The following is a 22,843-nucleotide window of genomic DNA, read 5'->3' on the forward strand; positions in this document are numbered from 1 at the left end:
AAGGAATGTGGAAAAGAGAGAGAGCGCAAAGTTGTGACATTTCCCTTGCAGATCACAAACAAGTGGGACCTGCGACAGAGTTTTGCAATATATTCCCATCTCCTAACAGAAGTGTTTCTGCTCAGAGCACCTCAGAAACTCCATTCCATATCACATCTCAGTTTTCTATTTTTGTTTTCCAGCTGACGCCCAACTTTCCACTGCTACTGAGCACTGTCATCCCTATGAGGGTTTTGTAGCAGGTAGATGTTTTTTGTACTTTCAGAAACCTTGGGGGTCCCACTCAGCAAGCTGTTACCTCCCTCTTGTTCCCTAGTGGGCCACATTCTCCCCCCAAACCACTATTATCTGACCTAAAAATGCCTCAATTTTGATTTCTTGGTGTCAGCAAGCCTTCCCCACTGGAGACTTTTACATTCAGTGTCTGTTCTTTGTTTCACATCTATCTGGAGGCTGCCCCCTGTTCTGGTGGGAAGGCTGAAAATATGTCCTCCCCCCCCCTTTCCACACCCGCTGCCAGCTCAGACAATCCTCTGACCTCCCTTCAGAATCGAAGCAGCAAGCAACAGCCTGCATCTCACAGACTGCCCATTGAAGACTCCTCTCTCTTACATTCCGCACCGCATGTTTTTGTGAAGCAAATGTCCAAAAATAACCCAGGCAAAATAAAAACCACACATCTGAAAAGTTGGCATTACAGAGAGAGGGAGGGAGAGAAAGAAACACATAGACTTCAGTTCTGATGAAAACCCTGGAACAGAGAAGGAGCTCAGAGCAACAGGGCAGTGAAAAATCACCAGAATACAAAACGGAGGAAAGGGAATCTTTCTCATTCAGGAACAAGCTGCCTATTACACCAACCTTCACCAGCCTGGCCCCCTCCAGATGTTTTGAACTACAACTCCCATTTGTCCCAGCCCTGCAGCTGCCTATGTTACTAAGCATAGTTCACCATCCCTGTTTCCTTAGCTCCAAAACCAATTACCCCAACACTTTTCTTACTCCCATCTGCTTTCCTCCCTGCCTCACAATACTGTTCATTGGAAGAACATAACAATATAGGAAGCTGCTTTATACCAAGTCAAATCATTACTCCACCTAGCTCAGTATTGTCTACAGTGACTGGCAGGGTCTTTTCCCAGCCCACCTGGAGATGTTGGAGACTGAACCTGGAACCTTCTGCACCTAAAGTCTTCACCATGAAATTGTACCACGCTGTCCCCTGCAGCTGAAGAGAAACATGGAACCACAAATATACTGTATTTTGGCTCCCCCTTCAACTCCAGACTATCTGCTTGGTTGCATCAAGCATGAAAATAGCAAACTGACATCAGTTAAGGAGTTACTACCCACTCCTTCACCAGACAGGCACTGTATTTTCTGGTTCTTGGTAAATTCACTACCTCCCCCTTTGGCCTTCTCAAAATTTGCTCGGACTAGGTTGGCAGAGCTGTCATTCTTCAGGGTTCACCGCTTCAACATGCTGCGTAAAACACCATATATGCAAAGCACACAACACCCCTCCCCGACCCAACCCCAAGAAAAAATCCTTTAGCCTTTCACAGAGCTACATTTCCCAGCACCCTTAGCAAACTACAGTTCCCATGACTCTTGGGAGGGGGCATGTACTTTAAATGTATGATGTGTACACAACCAAAATAAGTTATGTTCCCTTCCATAGGGGTGGATGGATCAATCTGGTTTTGCATGCATGTAAATGCATACACACGAACATCACAGTGGATTTGCTTTTGCCCTACCACACTGTTTCATCCAAAGGGCCGATACCTTTTTGGCAGAAGAAGTGATTGCAGAGTAAATGACTCCAGTGCAGACTACAAGGGGAAAGAGCAGAACCTTCCGGCAGCTTCTGATCATGTAAACAAAGCTGTGTAAACAAGCTTCCAATTCCTTCCCTGGGCAGTTCTACAACTCAGCTGTTTTCCTGTGTCCATCTGCCTCTCATCACAACAGAGTTGTTACCCCTTCCCCCCCATATCGTCCAAAGCAACATTGCCGTCAGCTTTGAGAAACCAGGGCTGATTCTTCCTTATGGGCAAAAAAAATGTTATTCACAAAATAAACCCCAAGAGCACGCAAATCCCAGCTGCTGGGCAGTACGACGTGTCTTCTCTCTGAATATATTAGCACAGAAGAGAGGAACCATTTTTCAAGTCAGTGTGTGTGTGTGTCCGTACTCCATTTCACACAGCATGCGGTTTTCTTGTCAAAGAAAGCCAACAGTAGTATCTGTTTGGAGAGTGAACAACTGCTATAGAAAACCTTGCTTAACAGTGGGGCAGTTGGGTGGTTTTAGACTCTGGGTTGTATCCAAGTAATACTCAGAGTAGGGCTCTTTGTCCTTTCTTCCTCCTTGAGTCAAGTCCTCCTGAGGATCTTTGGTGCTGCAGGATATAACCTATTGCAGTGAAGAACATCATTTGGAGCAAAACTCTGAAATCAGTCATGAGGTTGGAAGGGGGGAAGATGGCCGGCGAAGCTGATGCAGGGTTTTGAGCTCCAAGACCAAATGCAAGGCAAGTCCTGCTCTGCACCCAACCCCCACCTCTATTTTCACCCTCTTTGTATTTTTTAATTATTTTAACCTTTTAGCCTCTATTAGCTTTATCAGCCTTACTTGCGGTCCTAATTATTATACTCAGAGTAGGCTGATTGGAATGATTATGTCCCATGGGTCTGTGGAGGACTGACACTGGTTAGAACCTAGTGGTCTTCCAGGGATGGAGATGGAGGCAGCAGGGTTCATATGCAGGCTTGTTGGCCAGCCTGCGTGCAGTCTCCTCCTTTTGGTTCCTTTTGCAGGAGCTTGTGGGAAGTTGGCACAAGTCAATAAGAGGGTGGCAGGCAATCTACTGCGGGTAAGCTGAACAGACAACAAGGAATCCCTGCAGAGTGATTGCTGACCGTTGCTCCTCGGGTTAACTGCTTGCTCTTTGGACTTCCTGATAAGGCTATAACAACGTTTTAAGAAGTCTATGAAAGGGAACAATTTGCCAGCAGATTTAATCAAAATAGGCGTCTGCAAAGAGGAGATAACAGAAATGTATGACCAAAGCAAGCAGGAGGCCATTGAGGTTTCTGCCCAGAGAATAACTGATTCCTTGGCCACAGATTCACAGACTTTCATAGAATCATGGAATAGTGGAGTTGGAAGGGACCCAAAGAGTCATCTAGACCAACCCCCTGCAACGCAGGAATCACAGCTAGACAATCCCTGGCTATCCAACCTCTGCTTAAAAACCTCCAATGAAAGAGAGTCCACTACCTTCCACCACACCCAGGACTGCAAGAATCTATTATTTCCAGGGTGGAGGCATCACACAAAAAAGCCAATGGGTCAGCTTACAAATATTGGATTGTAGCTCGTAATGCTGCTTGAATGGTGGAGAGATTCAATGGGCTGCACTCCCTCTGTTTCTTCCCCAACAAAGAGCAGTACCCAGACCTCAAGCCAGATTGTGATGGATAGAGAGAATCCACATCCTCACAAATGGGCAGTTCAGAGAGTGGAGATATAACGTATTAGCAAGTGATATGGGAAGTCAAGAAAAATCAGAATTGTAATATATCGTGTTCCTAAGATGTATTATGTGAAAACCTAAATTATTTTTTTTTAAAAAATAGAGAATCTGTATCCTCCAAGCATGCCTGTAGCTGACCAGCCCTCACCCTCTTGAATGGGATTAGGTTTGTAAAGGCTTGAATGTGTGTCAAATCTGGTTCTCTATCTAAATGGACTTTAATATACTTATGATTAATAATAATAATAATTTATTATTTATACCCCGCCCATCTGGCTGGGTTTCCCCAGCCACTCTGGGCAGCTTTCAACAGAAAAATAAAACACAATAATCTATTAAACATTAAAAGCCTCCCTGAACAGGGCTGCCTTCAGATGTCTTCTAAAAGTCTGGTAGTTGTTTTCCTCTTTGACATCTGTTGGGAGGGCGTTCCACAGGGCAGGCGCCACCACTGAGAAGGCCCTCTGCCTAGTTCCCTGCAACTTGGCTTCTCGCAACGAGGGAACCGTCAGAAGGCCCTCAGTGCTGGACCTCAGTGTCCAGGCAGAATGATGGAGGTGGAGACACTCCTTCAGGTATACTGGACCGAGGCCATTTAGGGCTTTAAAGGTCAGCACCAACACTTTGAATTGTGCTTGGAAACGTACTGGGAGCCAATGTAGATCTTTCAAGACCGGTGTTATGTGGTCTCGGCGGCCGCTCCCAGTCACCAGTCTAGCTGCCGCATTCTAGATTAGTTGTAGTTTCCGGGTCACCTTCAAAGGTAGCCCCACGTAGAGCGCATTGAAGTAGTCCAAGCGGGAGATAACTAGACTAGAGCATGCACCACTCTGGCTAGCCAGTCTGCAGGCAGGTAGGGTCTCAGCCTGCGTACCAGATGGAGCTGATAGACAGCTGCCCTGGACACAGAATTGACCTGCATCTCCATGGACAGCTGTGAGTCCAAAATGACTCCCAGGCTACGCACCTGGTCCTTCAGGGGCACAGTTACCCCATTCAGAACCAGGGAATCCTCCACACCTGCCCGCCTCCTGTCCCCCACGAACAGTACTTCTGTCTTGTCAGGATTCAACCTCAATCTGTTAGCCGCCATCCATCCTCCAACCACCTCCAGACACTCACACAGGACCTTCACTGCCTTCACTCCTCTGCCAGGAGAATAATGCCTCTTGGCCCCGCACCTCTCCAGCCTCCTTTTCTGCAGCTAATTCTGGACCTCTCTCTGCCACATACTCTTCCTGCTAACTAAACCCTCTTGCCTCCTCAGCTTCTGACACCACCTCCTCCCAGTCTGCTCCCTCTTCTCTCTCCAACCACCCGCTGTCGTCCCACCACCAAACCCCTGGGCTCTGAGCCTTCTTCCCTTGGGGGTTCCACAGCCAGTGCCTCCCATCACTCTTCTGCATCCAACCAGTCCATGACAAAATTCTTGTTAACTGATCATCTGTCTCAGCCTCTCTGACACTGAATCCATTCTACCACTCTCCCACAACAACCACTTTGTGTTATGCCATGCTCCTGTGGCAGCCACTTTGTAACTCGCACCCACTGGCCAATGGAAGGTGGCCATTCCTGATCCACAGGGCAACATTTTGGGCCTTACCTCTGTCCACTTGCTGTTGACTTCCATAAATAAGACACAGAAGGGGTCAGATTTAGAGGTGACATCTCTGTCCAGAAGGTTTTGGCCACACACAGACAGTTCGACTTTGCAAACGCAGTACTGGGGCCCCACTGGCACGGAAGGGCTGGAGCTGGTTGTGTACGCCATCAGCTCAGGCAGCAACAATTCCTGGCAATCTGCAAGGGTAGAAAGGTTTATTAGTACAAGGGGAGGGATGAAATTTATAAATTCCCCATTAAAAAAAAGGCATTTGCTACAAGGAGAGAGGAGTCTTTCTGGTGCTTTGACCACCCATGTAACATACTGGCCAAACGCGTGAGCTAAGTTCTGAGTTCAAATTCATATCGATCCTGTGTACTCACTCCCTTGCAGATTCCCTCTTCTCAGCTTCAGCTGCCCTCCCCATTGCTTTTAGTTTTAACTTTGTTGTGTTTATGGTTAAACTGCAACTTGTTACAACTTTATTCTTTCATCAAACTAACAGAGGTGTGGTTTTGGGTCTTTGCTTTATTTTCCTTACCGCTGAAAGCTTGATTTAATATCACTTATGCTTAGCATTTTCATTGTGTCCCCAATTTGGGTCGTTGTGAGAACGATCCTGAAGTTTTGCTTTTCTATAATTTCAGAAATTCAACATAAAGTATAATAAAATATAGAACAAAATAGGGTGATGTGCCAAGATGCACACTGATGGAACTCAATTCCAAGTGAGGACCATAAGTCCCTTCAAACAAACATTTAAGACAGGTTTGCTGCAAATTGGTTTCCCTTGGCAAGTATATTTCACTGCTGTTCATTGATCTAGCGATGAGTTATTTCATTCAATACAATGGTACAGTGCCAAGTTGGATGTTGCTATTTATTGCTAATATGTTTTGCTGCTATTTCACTGCTTTTCGTATTGCTCTTAATTTGCACATTGCTCTTAATTCCCCATTTCACTGCTTCTCTTATTGCTTCTATATTATTTTGAATAATATTATTTTGAATATTTTTATTGGCTTGATCTATTGCGATTTTTGAGGGACTCTATATGACAGATGCAGAATCTTCCAGGGGCCACGTGAGAGAGGAACAGTGGCTGTTGAAAGAGGCAAAAGTGGCAAGAACAATGGGTGTGACTCTCGCAATGACACAGGAGGACAAATGTGGCCCTCCAAGCATTTCAATCTGGCTCTCCGGACCTCCCCCAAGACCCCTCGTCACCTCGACTCCACAGCCTCCTTGAGTGCTTTGTCCTAACTGGAACATGCCACTGAACTGTGATAATGCCTCTTGTTCTCTCTCTCTCTCTCACACACACACACACACACACACTGGTCTACATGACCCTTTGGGTTCCTTCCAACTCTACAATTCTATAATGCAGTGGAGATAAATGTGTGTAGATGCAATTGGCTTTTGCACGGCTGCAATGCAGCCAGCTGTACAAAGGTTAAGTCCCATCCTTGGCTCCTTCTGGTGCCCAGAAGGTTCCCCTAATAGGGAGTGCAATCCCTGGGCTGAACAGACTTCCCCGCCCTGGCTGTGCAGCTATCTGGACAGACAAGTGACCAACCCCAACTAACACAACGCTTTCAACATCTCGGTCTCTGAAACGAGGGCCACCTGGGTGAACATCCTTGGAACTGCCACTCCCTCCAGCTTCAGCATCCTCCCCCCAGTTCGGTGGACCGCATCTGCTTCCCTATGGGAGAGCATTAAAACCTAATTCACAGCCTTCTCTTTTTTTAATTCACAAAAGGCATGACTGCCCACGGGTGACGGCTCTGCTGCCTCTTCCTGTGGGCAGCTGCTGACAGCTGCGCTCTTCATCCTGTTCAGGGTCAGCCATCTCTCCAAGCTCCCCCGGCCCCAGGCCCTTTCAGCTGCATCTCAATTTCTCCGCCAACAGAAATGTCACATCTTCCTGACAGTTTCCAGTCCTGGGCAGAAGGTGGCAGGCCAGCCATGTCCGTAAGAGAGGCAGAACATCATCAGCCAGGCTAGGAGGGAGGGCTCAATCTGCAGAAAGACAGCTTATCCTACAACCACTGCTCCTGAATACAGAGGCATAGCAGCTGGCTGGGAAGAGCTCTGCACATGCTCAGAGGGCCCCTCTACTCCAAGTTGCTTGCAGATGCAGAGAGAATCAATGACACCAGCTACAGAAACAGAATCTCTCTAAGGAGTTTTGCCCCCCCCCCAAAGCCATGCTGGTTGGAGCAGATGGAAGCTGTAGTTCAAAACATCTGGAGGGCACCAGGTATTAGGGTGTGTTAAACTTCAGAGTCTTTATTTCACAAACTTGCAGCTGCTTGCAGAGATCCTGGCTCTCATACATACATCCTATGCAGTTCCTATTTCCTGCAGTCTCCATTTTGCCGTGATTTTAAACTTTGAGGTGAAACGTTGGGAGGGAAAATTATTTATTATTATTATTATTATTATTATTATTATTATTATTATTATTCCCTGCCCATCTGGCTAGGTTTTCCCAGCCAACCTAATAAAAACATTAAGCATTAAAAAAAACCTCCAGATACAGAGCTGCCTCCAGATGTCTTCTAAAAGTTGTGTAATTCTTAATCCCCTTGACATCTGAAGGGAGGGTGTTCCACAGGGAGGATGCCACTACTAGGAAAGTTAGCTCTGGGGCCCTTTCCTAGTGGCACCTGCCCTGTGGAACACCCTCCCTTCAGGTGTCAAGGAAATAAACACCTGACTTTTAGAAGACATCTGAAGGCAGCCCTGTTTAGGAAAGTTTTTAATGACTGATGTTTTAATGTATTTTTAATATTTTGTTGGAAGCCGCCCAGAGTGGCTGGGGAAACCTAGCCAGATGGGCGGGGTATAAATAATAAAATGATTATTATTATTATTATTATTATTAGGAATTAAGAGTGCGTGGGTGAGCAAACACTGAACATGCATCAAGGCCCGCATGCACAGATGAAAACTGTCGCTGCACACAAAACACGTACCCCCTCCCAAATAAACTTTCTCTTTTGAGTTGCAGCTGCAAATACAATCAGCTGCACCAACCAACCAAAGCATTTCACTAAATTTTCTTTATTATTATTGGGGGAAGGGGAAAATAGTGATTCATTTGCTAGCATGCCCCTGCTTTGGAAGCCAGTGCAAAACAGGGCATTTTAGAGCAAATAAATTATCAGGTAGCTTTGTTACTCCATTCGCTGCAGCAAAAACAACTAGAGTCTTTTGAATTTCTCTGAAGGACCTGCGGGAAACATCTTGCAGCCCCTCGGGTGTCATGCTCAGGCAGTAATTGTAGTTGTTTAAATAAGGACGCGGGTGGCGCTGTGGTTTAAACCACAGAGTCTAGGGCTTGTCGATCAGAAGGTCAGCGGTTCGAATCCCCACAACGGGGTGAGCTCTCATTGCTCGGTCCCAGCTCCTGCCAACCTAGCAGTTCGAAAGCACGTCAAAGTGCAAGTAGATAAATAGCTACCGCTCTGGAGGGAAGGTAAACGGCGTTTCCGTGTGCTGCTCTGGTTTGCCAGAAGCGGCTTTGTCATGCTGGCCACATGACCTGGAAGCTGTATGTCGGCTCCCTCGGCCAATAATGCGAGATGAGCGCCGCAACCCCAGAGTCAGTCACGACTGGACCTAATGGTCAGGGGTCCCTTTAAATAAGGGTCAGGCTGTTAAAAAAACCTTTGTTGGCTTAGTTATAGATGAAGGGGTAGTCAATTACATTGAAATGAAACTGCATGTTAAGAAAAACAATAGTTCTGAAAGACAAAAAAGACATACTTTGTTTTTGTAGGAAAGCATGCAAAGCATCCATACCTCATGTTCATCCTTGTCATGAAACCGAATCATAATTTCAGAGAAAATCTATCATCCAAATGTTGCCCTAGCCACAGATTCCTTTCCAGAAGGTCTAAGAACAGTCAGCTTTATTCCCAACTGCAACATGGAGTTAATTACTATACTGCCTTGCAGAACTGTCATAAAGATTAATAGCACAATCATATGCATGTTTGCTCTGAAGTGTGTCTTACTGCACAGAGTGGAGCTTATGCTTCAGTAAGTATTAAGGACTGTAGTTTAAGATCATGTGTGTTAAGTACTTTGAAACTGACTACATAAATACTAATATACATGAGACAGCTACTATCTCTGTTGTCTTTTCAGCACCTATTCAATACCTTCCTTTTTCAACAAACCTTTTGAGGGGAGTTTTTTTTTATCCTCACTTGTATCTGTATTGGATATGAAATTGTTTTTATTGTTGTAATTGTTTTTATATATGATTTTTAATATCTGAAATTGTGATATATATATTTGTTAAACTCCTTTGAGATGTTTCACAGGAAGCAATTCATATTATATAAAAATAATAAGATGCTAGAAATTAAATGGTGATGATGACACTAATTAAAAAAACACCAGTATCTATTCACCCAGTGCTGCATTATCCTTCGATATTATTTTATAAACGTGCATACAGCTTTTCAAGAAATATCCTTCCTAAGCCAAATATACAGCATACAGTAAAATACAATGAAAAGACTGCAAAAAATATCAAAACTAGATTGTAAAATGTTACTAGAAATCCAAAAGGAACAACCCCAATCTCACATATAATAAGTCCACTGTAGGTTCCACTGTAGTTGCTAAAGGCAGTGTTAAAGACATAGGTCTTTAAGGTCTGTTCAAAATCCACAAGTGATGGGGCTAGTCTGATGTCCCTTGGAATCGAATTCCACAACTCCGGGGCTACAGCTCACAAGGCCCTGTATAGGCAGCAATCACAATAGAAGAGCCCGATGGATCAGGTCAATAGCCCACAATAGTTCAGCATTGTGTTCTCACACTGGCCAACCAAGTGTCTGTGGGTTACCTTTACCAAGGTTCACATTTGTAAGTATTTATATTTCCCGTTACATGACGGTTTCCAGTTACATTTACAATTACATTTTAACTTTGGGTGTTTATATCTTAATCTTTTAATGGGATTGTTTTGTGGTATTTTTTTGATGGCGGATGTTTTATATTTTAATGCCTGTGTTTTGGTAGGCCAATTCTTCGTCTCAGCTGCTTGCATGGATTGGGTGTTTCCACATTAATATAACTACACCTCTGTTAGAATAATGGACATCATTTTAATAGTGCCATGGTTCCTATACTAGTAAACAAGCATTAAGTAGAAAACCACCTAGGAGGCTCAGAGCTATACAGAACACTTAGGCTAAATGTGAGCACCCAAGGAGGACAGAGGGGGAGGTTGGAGGGAGGGGAATGGAAATCTATCATAACATAGGCCTCGGGCCCCATTATACCAATAGGTAAATGTAAATGGGCCCCTGACCATCAGGTCCAGTCGTGTCCGACTCTGGGGTTGCAGAGCTCATCTCGCTCTATAGGCCGAGGGAGCAGGCGTTTGTCCACAGACAGCTTCCAGGTCATGTGGCCAGCATGACAAAGCTGCTTCTGGCAAACCAGAGCACTGCACGGAAACGCCGTTTACCTTCCCGCCGGAGCGGTCCCTATTTATCTACTTGCACTTTGATGTGCTTTCGAACTGCAAGAGCTGGGACCGAGCAACAGGAGCTCACCCCGTTGCAGGGATTCAAACCGCCGACCTTCTGATCAGCAAGCCCTAGACTCTGTGGTTTAACCCACAGCGCCACCTGGGTCCTATTATACCAATACCCAAGGCTTAATATCTTGAGCCTTAAGCTGTGCACATACTAAACTTTTAAAGCACATTCTTTCCCTCAAAGAATTCTGGGCACTGTAGTTTGTGAAGGGTTGCTGTGAATTGTAACTCTGTGAGGAGTAAACTATAGTAAACTTACTTTTAAAAGACATCGGAAGGCGGCCCTGTTTAGGGAAGTTTTTAATGTTTGATGTTGTATTGTGTTTTTAATACTTGGCTGGAAGCCGCCCAGAGTGGCTGGGGAAACCCAGCCAGATGGGCGGGGTATAAATAATAATATATTATTATTATTATTATTATTATTATTATTATTATTATTATTATTATGCCTAGAATTCTTTGAGGGAAAGAAGGTACTTCAAATGTACTTTAAGGGTGTATATATATATATATATAAGCAGACATTATGGTTATTTTATGTTAACTAATGTTTATTTGTTGCACTGCATACATGTTTCAAATTGTTATAATGCAAAATCAGTAGGGTGTGTGTGTGGAGAACGCACTTAAAAATCTAGGGCATAGGCAGCCTTAGAATCCAGCCTCACATTTTTCCACGCTGCAAGGTGTTTTGGTTTGTTAAGAGTGTGACTTGGAGCAAACAAAAACTAGCTATATAGGGAAGTCTACAGGAAGGGGAAAAGTCCTGAGGTCATAGACTTCAGGGTTATTAATCATCCAATTCCCTCCAATTTAGATAAACCTTCATAACTCTGTTTTTACAGGCCTGTTAAAAACCTTTTTTAAGGGGGGGGGGAGAGAAAGTCCAGACTAGAATGAAGTGTTTCCACCTACCATTATTTTTTAAAAAAAAATAAAAAATTACACTTTCCACACAACCAAAGCCTTAAAATAAGCAGGCTTGTTCTATTTATATCATTTTTCCACACCAAAACCAAATTCGCAACGGCTGTGTTGGCACAGGCCTTAGCTCTGAAGGGATAGACTAGGAGGGAAGAAAATGCAACTTAGGTTCAAAGGCCCATCCACTGGGGAAGAAAGAAGCTGAAGTAAATTAAACCTGTGTAAAGTTACGCTGCTCACTGGAAGGACAGATCGTGAAGCTGAGGCTCCAATACTTTGGCCACCTCATGAGATGAGAAAACTCCTTCGGAAAGACCCTGATGCTGGGAAAGATGGAGGGCACAAGGAGAAGGGGAAGACAGAGGACAAGATGGTTAGACAGTGTTCTCAAAGCTACCAACTTGAGTTTGACCAAATTGCGAGAGGCAGTGGAAGACAGGAGTGCCTGGCGTGCTCTGGTCCATGGGGTCACGAAGAGTCAGACACGACTAAACGACTAAACAACAACAACAACAAAGTTACACCAGATCCAAACTCCGCTCAGGAGTGGGGCTACTGCTGGCTGAGATGGCCTAAGCCTGGCAGAGGAAAGACAAGCCTTTAAAAAAGTGTTTAAGTTAGAATCATAGCACTGTAGAGTTGGCAGGAACCCCAACCCAGCTGCTGTGCAGGAATCACAGCTAAAGAATGCTATTGGCACACCTGCAAATTCTGAGCCTTTCTGTAAAAACAGATACTGACATCTTGGCATTTTAAAATCAAGCAAAGCACACATGCGAGGATAAACCTTCAGGCCCCATGCTCTTGCATCAGGCATCAGACCTGCAAAATGTACACCTGAAATACTACTCCACCCCTTGCTCTTGGAAGCCTTATAAGCTACTGCTACAGGAAAGGGACTGTGAGCAACATCACCGGGGGGGGGGGGTGTTCCTAAGGTTACAGTCAAACCGTGAAGCCCCCTTGGTTTTTGCTAGAGGATGCTGCATGTTATTTATGTAGTATTAGATTTGCTATTAATTTTCAAATCTTATTATGAAACAGTTACGATGTTATTGCCTTGCTGTTTTTGTGAAACTGTTGCTATGTTATTTTGCTATGTTATTATGAAATTGCTTTCATTTGCAACATACTCCTGTTGTTTGTTTGTTTTAAGCTTCTTGGAGCATGATTTCTTTTGTGGACAAGCGGCATACAAATAAAAATGAAGGAATGGCTCAACCTGTACCTGCAGGATCAAGTACAGACTGCAGACATTTAGACACTGGTTGCACTGGAGACACATCCATAGCAGTTCACCCTCACACCAGGAGGGTGATAAGGTAGGCATGTTTCACTCCACAACAGCCCCACGAGTACAGGAGGAAACTAGCAATGCAGCCTGAACTATAACACTGATTGCTCCAAAGCTAAGAGGCCAGCTCCAAATACGGCTGAAACGGAATGTCCATTGGACTGGCCCAAAGTCATTTTTTTCCAGTATGCAGGACGCAGATTCATGGGTCCCTTTCTTTTTCTTCATCCACACTGTTCCATGCTATTCTAGTTACTTTTCCACTGGAATCCTGCACATTTCAGCAAGTCAAATGCAAACTTTCAAGCCCCAAGGTCTCCAGTGCCCACCAGATCCGATACCCACACTCGCTCCTGCACCCATCTACACTGGGTTGGCTCCAGGGCACTAATGGGGCACCCAGATTTCCAGGAGCAAGCCACAGGAAGCTTCTGCGCTGCTCCTTCATCATCTTTTTTAAAAAACAACAAGGCAGAGTGTTTTCCCCATGCACAGCTTGACGGGTTCTCCAACTTGCACCTGGTTTTAATGACAGACTTGCAGCTTGCTGGTTTGCCCCTCTCCATTAGTCACGCACATGGCCCCAACCACCCCGCTTGCTCCGATGGAAGAAAGATGAGCTCATTTTGTTACTTTATTTAATGTCCTTTCTCTGTAGGCACAATGAGCCAAACTCCGAGTTGCACAAGGCCACTAAGACTTTAAGCCTTGCAGCATTCTCCAGGGCCAGGCATGGCAAGCCATGGAGTTTCAAAAGCAGTTTGGGCTCTGTTGTTTCTGGACAGGGGGGGAAGAGGGAGAAAGAGAGGTCAGTTTTCAGTGTTTGATGTCTTATTGTGGTTTTAATATTTTGTTGGGAGCCAGCCAGAGTGGCTGGGGTGACCCAGTCAGATGGGTGGCATATATATAATAAAATAATAGTGGTAATAATAATAAGCCTCCCTGGACCATGGTAGCGTGAGACCATTTTGCACAAGGAACAAAAACAGCCCCCTCCACAGGCAGCCCAATGTTGCTTTTTTAATATATATATACTTCATTTGTGTTATTTTTGGAGTACTATGGAGAAATGTGACCAACCCCATCTGGAGTATATTCTCTGCAGCAACTGGTTCAGTGACGCTTCACATGAAGGCCGGCTGTGGAAGTCTTGCTGGGTGCCTGCGAGTCCTCCAGGCACACTTAAAAATAGCTCTCTGGATGTATGCAGGGAAAACAGGAAGTGCAAAGTCAGACCATCTTCTCCATCAAACCCAGCAGTGTCTTCACCAGAAATGGGTGGGCTGCATTTGTCCCTTGGGAAGTTTCTGGGGGCCACATGCTAGAGGTGGGAAGGGCCAGAAGCAAAAATGCAGGGAGCAAAGTATAAATCAGGCATCCTCAAACTTCGGCCCTCCAGATGTTTTGGACTACAATTCCCATCATCCCTGACCACTGGTCCTCTTACCTAGGGATCATGGGAGTTGTAGGCCAAAAACATCGGGAGGGCCACAGTTTGGGGATGCCTGGTCTAGGACCTTGAAGAGGCCAGAGTTCAAATCCCCACTCAACCATGAAGCTCATTGGGTGACCTTGGGCCAGTCACTGTCTCTCAGCCTAACCTATTTTACAGGGTTGTTGTGAGGATAAAATGAGAGAGCAGAGGAACCAGGTACGTCACCTTGATCTCCTTGGAGGAAAAAAGGTGGGATATAAATGCAATAAACAAATAACAGCATGATCAGAGTCTGAGGACCCAATACAGCCATTAAAAACCCTCAAAGACGGTGCAGAGCAGGTCATGGGCTGGGAAGAGGCAAGGCAGGGGGTGTGGGCCAGGGTGGGTCTTCAGGACTGGATAAAGGCCAGGAAAGCCACACACAACCCCCCCCCCCAGGCCTAAGGTTTCACACCTCAGATCCACACATTGCCTGGCAGAGTCTCTCCAGAGTCTCAAGATGTTGATCTATTCCTGACATTCCCAAAGGGGGAAATATCATCCCCGGTGCGGTGATTACCTAGGGGGTGCTAAGAGGAAGGGCGGCACTGAAAGTGGCGAGTAAAGACTGCTGCTAAGTGGCTTCAAGCCAGACATTAGGAGACTGGCATCACTTCATCAAACCCAACCATCACATGAAGCATTTACTGAACAGTGAAGTGTATTTACTCAGCAGGGCATCTAACGTTCTTGCTAAATGACTTTGAAAAGCTAGCATCACTGAATCTAGTTTATCAGTTTTGTTGGATTGATTGAATGAAATAGATTTAATTGGATTTTGAATAAAAATTGGGAAATTAATTTTCGCTTCCTTTGAATTTTATTGTGCCATTATCTTCCTTAGTGGGTCGTGCAAATCGCTAGTGTGGATAATGTTTTTTATAGGGTGAGATGGAAAGGGGATGAGTTTGTGGAATCAAGAAAGCAGGGGTGTGAAAAAGTTGGGAACCACTTTTCTATCCCGCCAATTTATAGTCGGGCTTTCTGCATACAAACACCTGCTCTCCCAATGAACAACCATCCCTCCTTATAAGTTACTTGGAGAATTAGGGAAGAAAGGACCTTGCCTGGGATATCAGCTCCGCCCAAGGCATGACGAATAACAGCAACAACCGGGAAAAGATAGACATGACATTTTACAAGGACAGGAAGAAACACCACGGGCAGAATAATTGCCACACACAGGAAGAACAAGGATATAGTCTGAGTGCCTCACCCACCCTAATCATTTAATGTGTCAAAACGAATAGAAGTTATTAATATTGCAGTTACAGGTGTGTGTTTTCCCAAGACCAGTGAGCACTTTTACTCGATCTCTCCGCCCCGCCCCCCCCAACCTCTTTTTTTGGGCGTTTGTGTGTTTGTAGATGGGCTTCTCCGCCTGCCTTGTGTCAAGGTGTGCACCTGACAAGTTTGGGGTTCCCCCCCAAAAAGATCAAGAACTCTGGGTAACCCTTTCCTAAAATAATAAAGCATGAATTTTTTATTTTATTTTTTAAAAAGTGTCCCTGGATTCCTTGGAAAAAATCTGGTAACCGTATACTGAATTGAATTTCTCCCTCATCCATAGTTCAGGCCAACAATATTCCCCCTATCCAGCAGCACCAGCCAGGTGTGGGGCCAACACCAAACATGTCCCAATTTTAAGGGCCTACAATCCTAACACAAAGGTGGCTTAATCATGGACTACAGCTCCTATCAGCCTCAATGAGTATGGCCAATGGTCAGGGATGATGGGAGTTGTAGTCCAAAAACACATGGGTGGATGCAGGTTCCCCACTCTAGGTTTACAGCACGAATGCATGCAGAACCTTGCGAGGGACAAAAAGGACTGAAGTTGTCAGGTGGCAAAGCATCCTGCTACCCTTCATATATCTTGGCTTCAAAACTCCCACCAGCCTCAGCTTTGTCAGCTGGGAATGATGGGAGTTGAAGTCTAAAAGATATGGAGGCACCTGGATAGGGAAGGTCTACTCTAGAGGAACCAATGTGACGTTCTCCATGTGAAGAAGCTTCATATACATGAGAGGAGTTAAGTTCCTACCAGTGGAGATTCTCTAGCAAGAATTAATCGATTTTGGTCACTGACCAGAGTGGATTCTCTAGTACAGTTGAACCTTGGTTTACAACCACAATCCGTTCCGAAAGTCCAGTTGTAAACCAAAACAGGCTGTAACCCAAGGCGCGCTTTCACCAATGGGGCCTCCCCCCAAAAAATGGGTTGTAATCCAAACGAAAGGGACATGCAGTTCCGGGTTTGACGTGGTTGTAATCCAAAGTGGTTGTAATCCAGCAAAGATTTGTCATGTACAATGACATCAGCAGGACTTTAGCCAGGGCCGTCTTACCCATAGGCACTAGGGGTGCGGGACACCTGGGCATCAGGCTCTCAGGGGCACCGGGCCAAGAGTCTGGGGCCCCAGAGTTGAGTCCGGGGAAGAGCCTTCCTGTCTGTTGGTGTGCCGCGGCAAGCTCTTCTGTTGTGGGCGGCTCTGCACCACAAGTTTGGGGGCGACTAAGCCCTCCTGCACGCCTGGGACTGGACAACCGGGGGGGGGGGGCTGCTGGGCAGATCTTTGCACCCTGGCGCCGCATACGTTTAAAACAGCCCTGGCTTTAGCAATGCTGTTTCAAAGGGAAGGTGCACAGTTCTCCAAAGCAGTTTTCGAAAGCAACTTAAATACCAAGCATTTTTCACATCATCATCACCGGTGATAAAAACACAGATGCACCAACAAAAAATAACTTCAAATTGTACAGCGGACTCAAAGAAAAAGTTCCACAGTGTCTGCTTTGTAGAAGGACAAACCTGTAGACTTAACCAGGGATTAGAACTGAGTCCTTGGTGTCTGCCTCTGGGGGGAAGGTATGAGGTGGAATTTTATAAAAAGAGAGAGAGAGAGAAGTCCGAGCCAGCAGAGAGAGGGGGGCAAATCTGGAGACAGAGCAGAGGGTCAAAGGGGCTCCCAAATACTCACCTTCAATCTCAATAGACTTCTGCAAGCTAAAGATGGAACACATCCTGATCTCGTGTGCAGATTCTTTGGATCAGTTTACGCCGACAGAACGGAAAGAGTCGGTGGAATGCAAGAGAAACCAGGCCTGGCTAACACAAAGCTAAGGAGCCTGGCAGAATGGATGGGGGGGGGAGATAAGAGGAAGGAGACTCACAGGACAATTCAAAAGGTGCAATTAAAAGAAAAGTGAGTCTCACGGAGTGGAAACGCTGAGTAGCAGAGCTCTAGTAGATAATCACCACTTGCAGACGGGCAACACGGAGTTTCCAACTGTACTAATAACACACTGTAGGGTTAAAGACAGATTTTTGGGTTTTGGGGGGTGGGATCCAGAAGTCATGTGCTCAGTTGGATCCAGCAGCAATGTAGGGAGGGGGTGCTGAGATTTATTTGCAACTACAGTACAATTGCATCTTTTGCTCATTTAGCCTGCGTGATCTCGAACTTACACGGTTGAAGGCCGGCCAGTTGAAACTGCACCACTTAAATGAAGCAAGACAGAGAGCTTAAAAGCTCTCTTTGTGCCAGATCTTTTTAATGTTTTCCAGTGTCAAGATTTTTAGCTCCCTGCCTTGCTTTTTTTTGGGGGGGGGGCGGGTAGAGGGACGAGGCCCGCTCAGTGTATGGGTCTTGGGAGTACAGGAGAGTTCTCTCTCTCTTCCTTACCTGCTAGCCGCAGGGCTGTTCCACTGGTTTGGATGTACACAATTTCCACGTAGATGGAGAACCCTTGGAACTGAACCCCCACGTGAGATGCAACTGTAGAGCACTTGGGGCAAATTCGCATGACCACTGGCAGGGTCAAACGGAAAGCGTTCCTTGGGCTGCACCACTTCAAGCTGCTGGAGAAAGGCTTGGAAGCAGGATTCCTGCAGGTCAGTGGAAACGAACTTTCTCCAGCCCAAGGAGCTGCATTCCTACCTGGGTAATTTTCAGAAGGCCATGGGCAAGGAGGGGGCAGAGCTAGAGGGAAAGGTGGGCAGAGCAACAAATGTTCGTTTTACCTCCACACACATGCCTCAGGCTACCTTTGAAGGTGACCCGGAAACTACAACTAATCCAGAATGCGACAGCTAGACTAGTGACTGGGAGCAGCCGCAGAGACCACATAACACAGGCCTTGAAAGACCTACATTGGCTCCCAGTACGTTTCTGAGCACAGTTCAAAGTGTTGGTGCTGACCTTTAAAGCCCTAAACGGCCTCGGTCCAGTATATCTGAAGGAGTGTCTCCACCCCCATCGTTCTCCCCAGACACTGAGGTCTCCAATGCCAAGGGCCTTCTGGCGGTTCCCTCACTGCGAGAAGCCAAGTTACAGGGAACCACGGAGAGGGCTTTCTCGGTAGTGGCTCCCACCCTGTGGAACGCCCTCCCACCAGATGTCAAAGAGAAAAACAACTACCAGACTTTTAGAGGACATCTGAAGGCAGTCCTGTTTAGGGAAGCTTTTAATGTTTAATAGATTATTGTATTTTAATACTTCTGTTGGAAGCCGCCCAGAGTGGCTGGGGAAACCCAGCCAGATGGACGGGGTATAAATAAATAATTATTATTATTATTATTATTATTATTATTATTATTATTATTATTATTATTATATTCCCACCACCCATATAAGCAAGAGGCATGGTCAGAGTTCCAGGACACTTTCCAGCAGCATTTGAAATTTGCCAAGCACTAAATAGAGAGACCCTGGAGAGCCACATTGGGTTTTCCCTGCTGTAGGTGAGGAGTAGCTTCACCAACTTTGATAGACAATACCTTAAGTACATGGATGCACAGGAGAGTCCTTTCCCTTTGAAGTCAGTAAGAGCATCACCTTTGGGAAAGAAATTGTGCTTCTAATCAGAGGTGCCATGGGCACTGTCACACAATTAGGACTGTGCTATATTCAGCTGCCTGGGTTAATATACAAACCTCTGTCAAAGTTTGTATCTTAGGGTCAAGAAGGGGGGGAAAACGTGCACACAAAATAAAAAAGCACAAATGAGGACAGAGATTTGTACAAAATTTGCATAAGCTGATTCATATATGTGTAGATCCAAATTTAGAAACAATTGCTATAATTACAGGGCATCTCAGTATCGTATGGGAGGCTGCAACCAGGTGACCTCCCACCCCCCTTCCCGTGGTTCTTTATCTTTAAATCAGACTAAAACACCCATCTGACAATATATTTTAAAACGGCATGTCCTGCTCACCCAGCTTGAACAATGAGCGCAAGAAAAGGCACACCAACAACCCTCCAAATTAAAAACGAGGGGGTGTTCTCAACTACGTTTTACTCAGAGTAGACCTGATGAATTTATTATGGCTACGTTAGGTCCATTAAAGTCTACTTAGTTACACAGTGCAGAGATAAAACTATGGCACTTCCTCCCAAAGGAGGCAGTGATGGCCGCCAACCTAGACAACTTTAAAACAGGATTAGACAAATTCACGGAGGAGAAGACCATCAATAACTACTAACCAGGCAGAGGCAGGAGTGCTTCTGATTAATAGTTGCTGGAAACCGCAAGGGGGGAGCCCTCTTGTGCTCAAACCCTGCTTGCTGGTTTCCCAGAAGCATCTGGGTGGCCCCTGTGAGAACTGGACTCGATGGGCCACTGGCCTGATCCAGCAGGCTCTTCTTACGTTAATTTCAAGAGGCCTGGAGAGAGAATTAGACAAATGGGGAGCTACCACTGAAAAGGCCCCATTCTCACATCTCTCTCTCTCACACACACCCCACACCTCCATTAGATGGGGCACGTGAAGAATGGCCATAGATGATGAGCACAGGGTTCAGGTTATGAAGCACGTATCCATCTATACCTCCTTCCAGGGTATAAAAGACCCTGGGAGCAGAGGGGAAAGCACATAAGCCTGAGGCACACCGTGTAGGAAACGACAGCTTCCTGTTATGTTTGAACTCATCCAGAACTTCTGACCATTTCCCACCCTCCGCATGCCATGCTTATAATTGCTTTTGCAAATTCTCTCGCACAATTTAAAATACCACAAAGGAGACAGGTGCTTTCTGCAGTTGAGAAGCAACAGCTAGTAAGAGTTTTCCTGGCTCCACTGCCAGCTCACACAAGCCAGCCGCATGTGGACTGCCCTGTTGCTAATTCCTATTTCTATGCTGTAGAGTTTATTCACAGTTGGGAAGAAGGAACTTGCTCACTGTATTATGTATTTAGTTTGACTGCAGTACTCATTCTGGCCACCGTGGCTGCAGTTCTCACTCAGGTCCACAACATGCAAATGAAGAATTGAGACTGCTGTTCACAGATTGGGTAACTAGGGGAAGTTTTGGTTACAGGTAGGTAGCCGTGTTGGTCTGGGTCGAAGTAAAATAAAAAAATTCCTTCAGTAGCACCTTAAAGACCAACTAAGTTTTTATTTTGGTATGAGCTTTCGTGTGCATGCACACTTCTTCAGATACAGTGAAATAGAAGTCCCCAGGCACTTATGTAGAGAAGGGGTGGGGAGGGGTGAAGTTTGTTACTGAGTACTATATAAGCCAGCTGGCTAAGCTATTGTGCAGTCCAGGACTCAGAGCTGAAATAAAGAGCTGGTGGTTTTAAGAGCTGTGTCTTCATCCATCTTTCCCACGACTCAACACTCACCCAGGAGAAGTGAATCTCTTCTCAGCAGAGAGAGGTGCATTGAGTACACTTATTCGCCTCCAAAGAGATGCTTCCTTTAGCAAAGGTCAGGCAGAGATGATTTGCTATGGCAAAGATGAGATGCTACACGCAGAGTGGTAACTATTTATAGAGTGGTAGCAAGCACAGTCTTGTGGCAGCAACAAGCCCGGTAGATTTGTTCTGGCATGGGCCTGGTGAAGTGGCCTCTAGCCCAGAAAAGGTTATGCCACAATAAATCTGTTGATCTTTAAAGGGTGACAAGACACTTGGTTGTTTTTTTAGGAAGATCAAAGGGTTGCCGCCTACTCCCCGCAACATCTAGCAACTACAGGAGACGTAACATCATTGTGTCAAAGGTTTGTGCCTCCCACCCCCAATTCCAAATGGCAACCGGTGATGTGGAGTAAAGGAGCTGCAATGACATCACAGCATGCATTCAAACTGGCTGGACATTTCCACAAGGCAGGGGAGGTAGGAAGGAAGGGATGCAGGGGTGATTGCTTCAGCATCAGGAGCCGAGGAGGATCAGGTTCAGAATGAATCTCTCCCCAGGTATGAAAATGAAGATGATTAAATTAAATGGGGATGGAGGAGAACTAGGCGTTTTGGCTACAGGCGCACGGGACAGCAACTGAGAGGGGACAAAGCACTACACGGCAAGCCACAAGTGCCAAAGACACTTGGAGAGAGATGATATGCAAGTGTTTTATACACCAATGCTAGAAGCCTCTGAGACAATATGGCGAACTGGAGTGCTTTGTCTTAAGACGATGGCATTGATACAGGGAGCATGGTAGAATAGAGGTGGAATGGAGAAAACCAGTGGGACACAGTGATCTCTATAGGAAGGACCTCACACCTCTGATTCCCACAATTAATACCACTTGCCAATCTCACCCACAAGGTGATCTGGGAGCTGCAGGTGGCCTCCAGAGGTCATTGATCATGCTGCAGGTGAGAAGAGCTGCAAGTGCCACTTCAAATGTTACTAGAGGGCACAGAATCAGAGCCATGGAGCATCTGCCTCAGTTGTTTGCCATGACCAACCACCTGTCGAGAGGTGAAGAGCTGCCGGGTCACACTTAGTCATTGAGCAAAAGGTACCTGTGAAGCTCCCTAGTTCTTGGAAGATGGAGCCTTCGCTACCACTGCCTTTGAGAACCCCTGGCAGAAAGCCACGCAACCCCTGCTTAAAAGCCTCAAGCGAAGGAGTCTCCACCACCTCCCGAGGCAGCCCAGTCCACAAATAGCTCTTAGCCTCAGAAAGTTCTTCCTGACCTTTAGTTGTTATCTCCTATCTTGTCATTGGAGGCCATTGGTTCAGGTCCTCCCCTCTGGAGCAGCAGAAAACAAGCTTGCTCCACATGCACATGGTCCGTACAAAAGGGGCTGAGAACAGGAAGAAGAGAGCCCAGCTCATGAAAGCCAGACCAAAGAGAAGAGCTTGGGGCTGTTTCTTAAACAGATCCATTAAATAAAGCATCTCCCTCGATTTTCACCCCACCCTCAGCAGGTGATTGGAGAGTGGGCGGGAATCTTGTTCTACATGCATCTTGGATCACTCCTTTCCACCTTGCCATCTTGGATCACTCCTTTCCACCTTGCCATCTAATTTTTTGCCATTATGCAAGGCAGCAAGCCAAACAAAGCTAATGAGTGAAGCTAATTAAGAACAGCCCCAATCTAAAGCGAGAAAGGAACCCAGCAAAGGCCTTAAGAAGTCCATTTCACAAAACTGCAACAAGGCACTGCAATAGGGCAGATGCCCAGAGTGAATCTGATGCTC

The 22,843-nt window shown here is 45.7% G+C and overlaps 1 protein-coding gene across 3 annotated transcripts in view; it reads right to left on the reverse strand.

The window, feature by feature from the left end:
* CPNE2 (copine 2) overlaps positions 1-22,843 on the reverse strand; it is an 83,389-nt gene that overhangs the window by 49,697 nt on the left and 10,849 nt on the right. For 2 of the 3 annotated variants that reach the window (XM_035117135.3, XM_088672145.1), the window contains one exon: positions 5,146-5,342. In XM_035117135.3, coding sequence (XP_034973026.1) covers positions 5,146-5,313 — 168 coding nt within the window. In that variant the 5' untranslated portion in view covers positions 5,314-5,342. Of the gene's footprint in view, positions 1-5,145; positions 5,343-14,012; positions 14,129-22,843 lie in introns of all 3 variants that reach the window. The other variant, XM_088672144.1, reaches the window with a different exon arrangement.

The sequence above is a fragment of the Zootoca vivipara genome, chromosome 6 (assembly GCF_965207765.1).
Source record: "Zootoca vivipara chromosome 6, rZooViv2.hap1.1, whole genome shotgun sequence".
Lineage (NCBI taxonomy): Eukaryota > Metazoa > Chordata > Lepidosauria > Squamata > Lacertidae > Zootoca > Zootoca vivipara.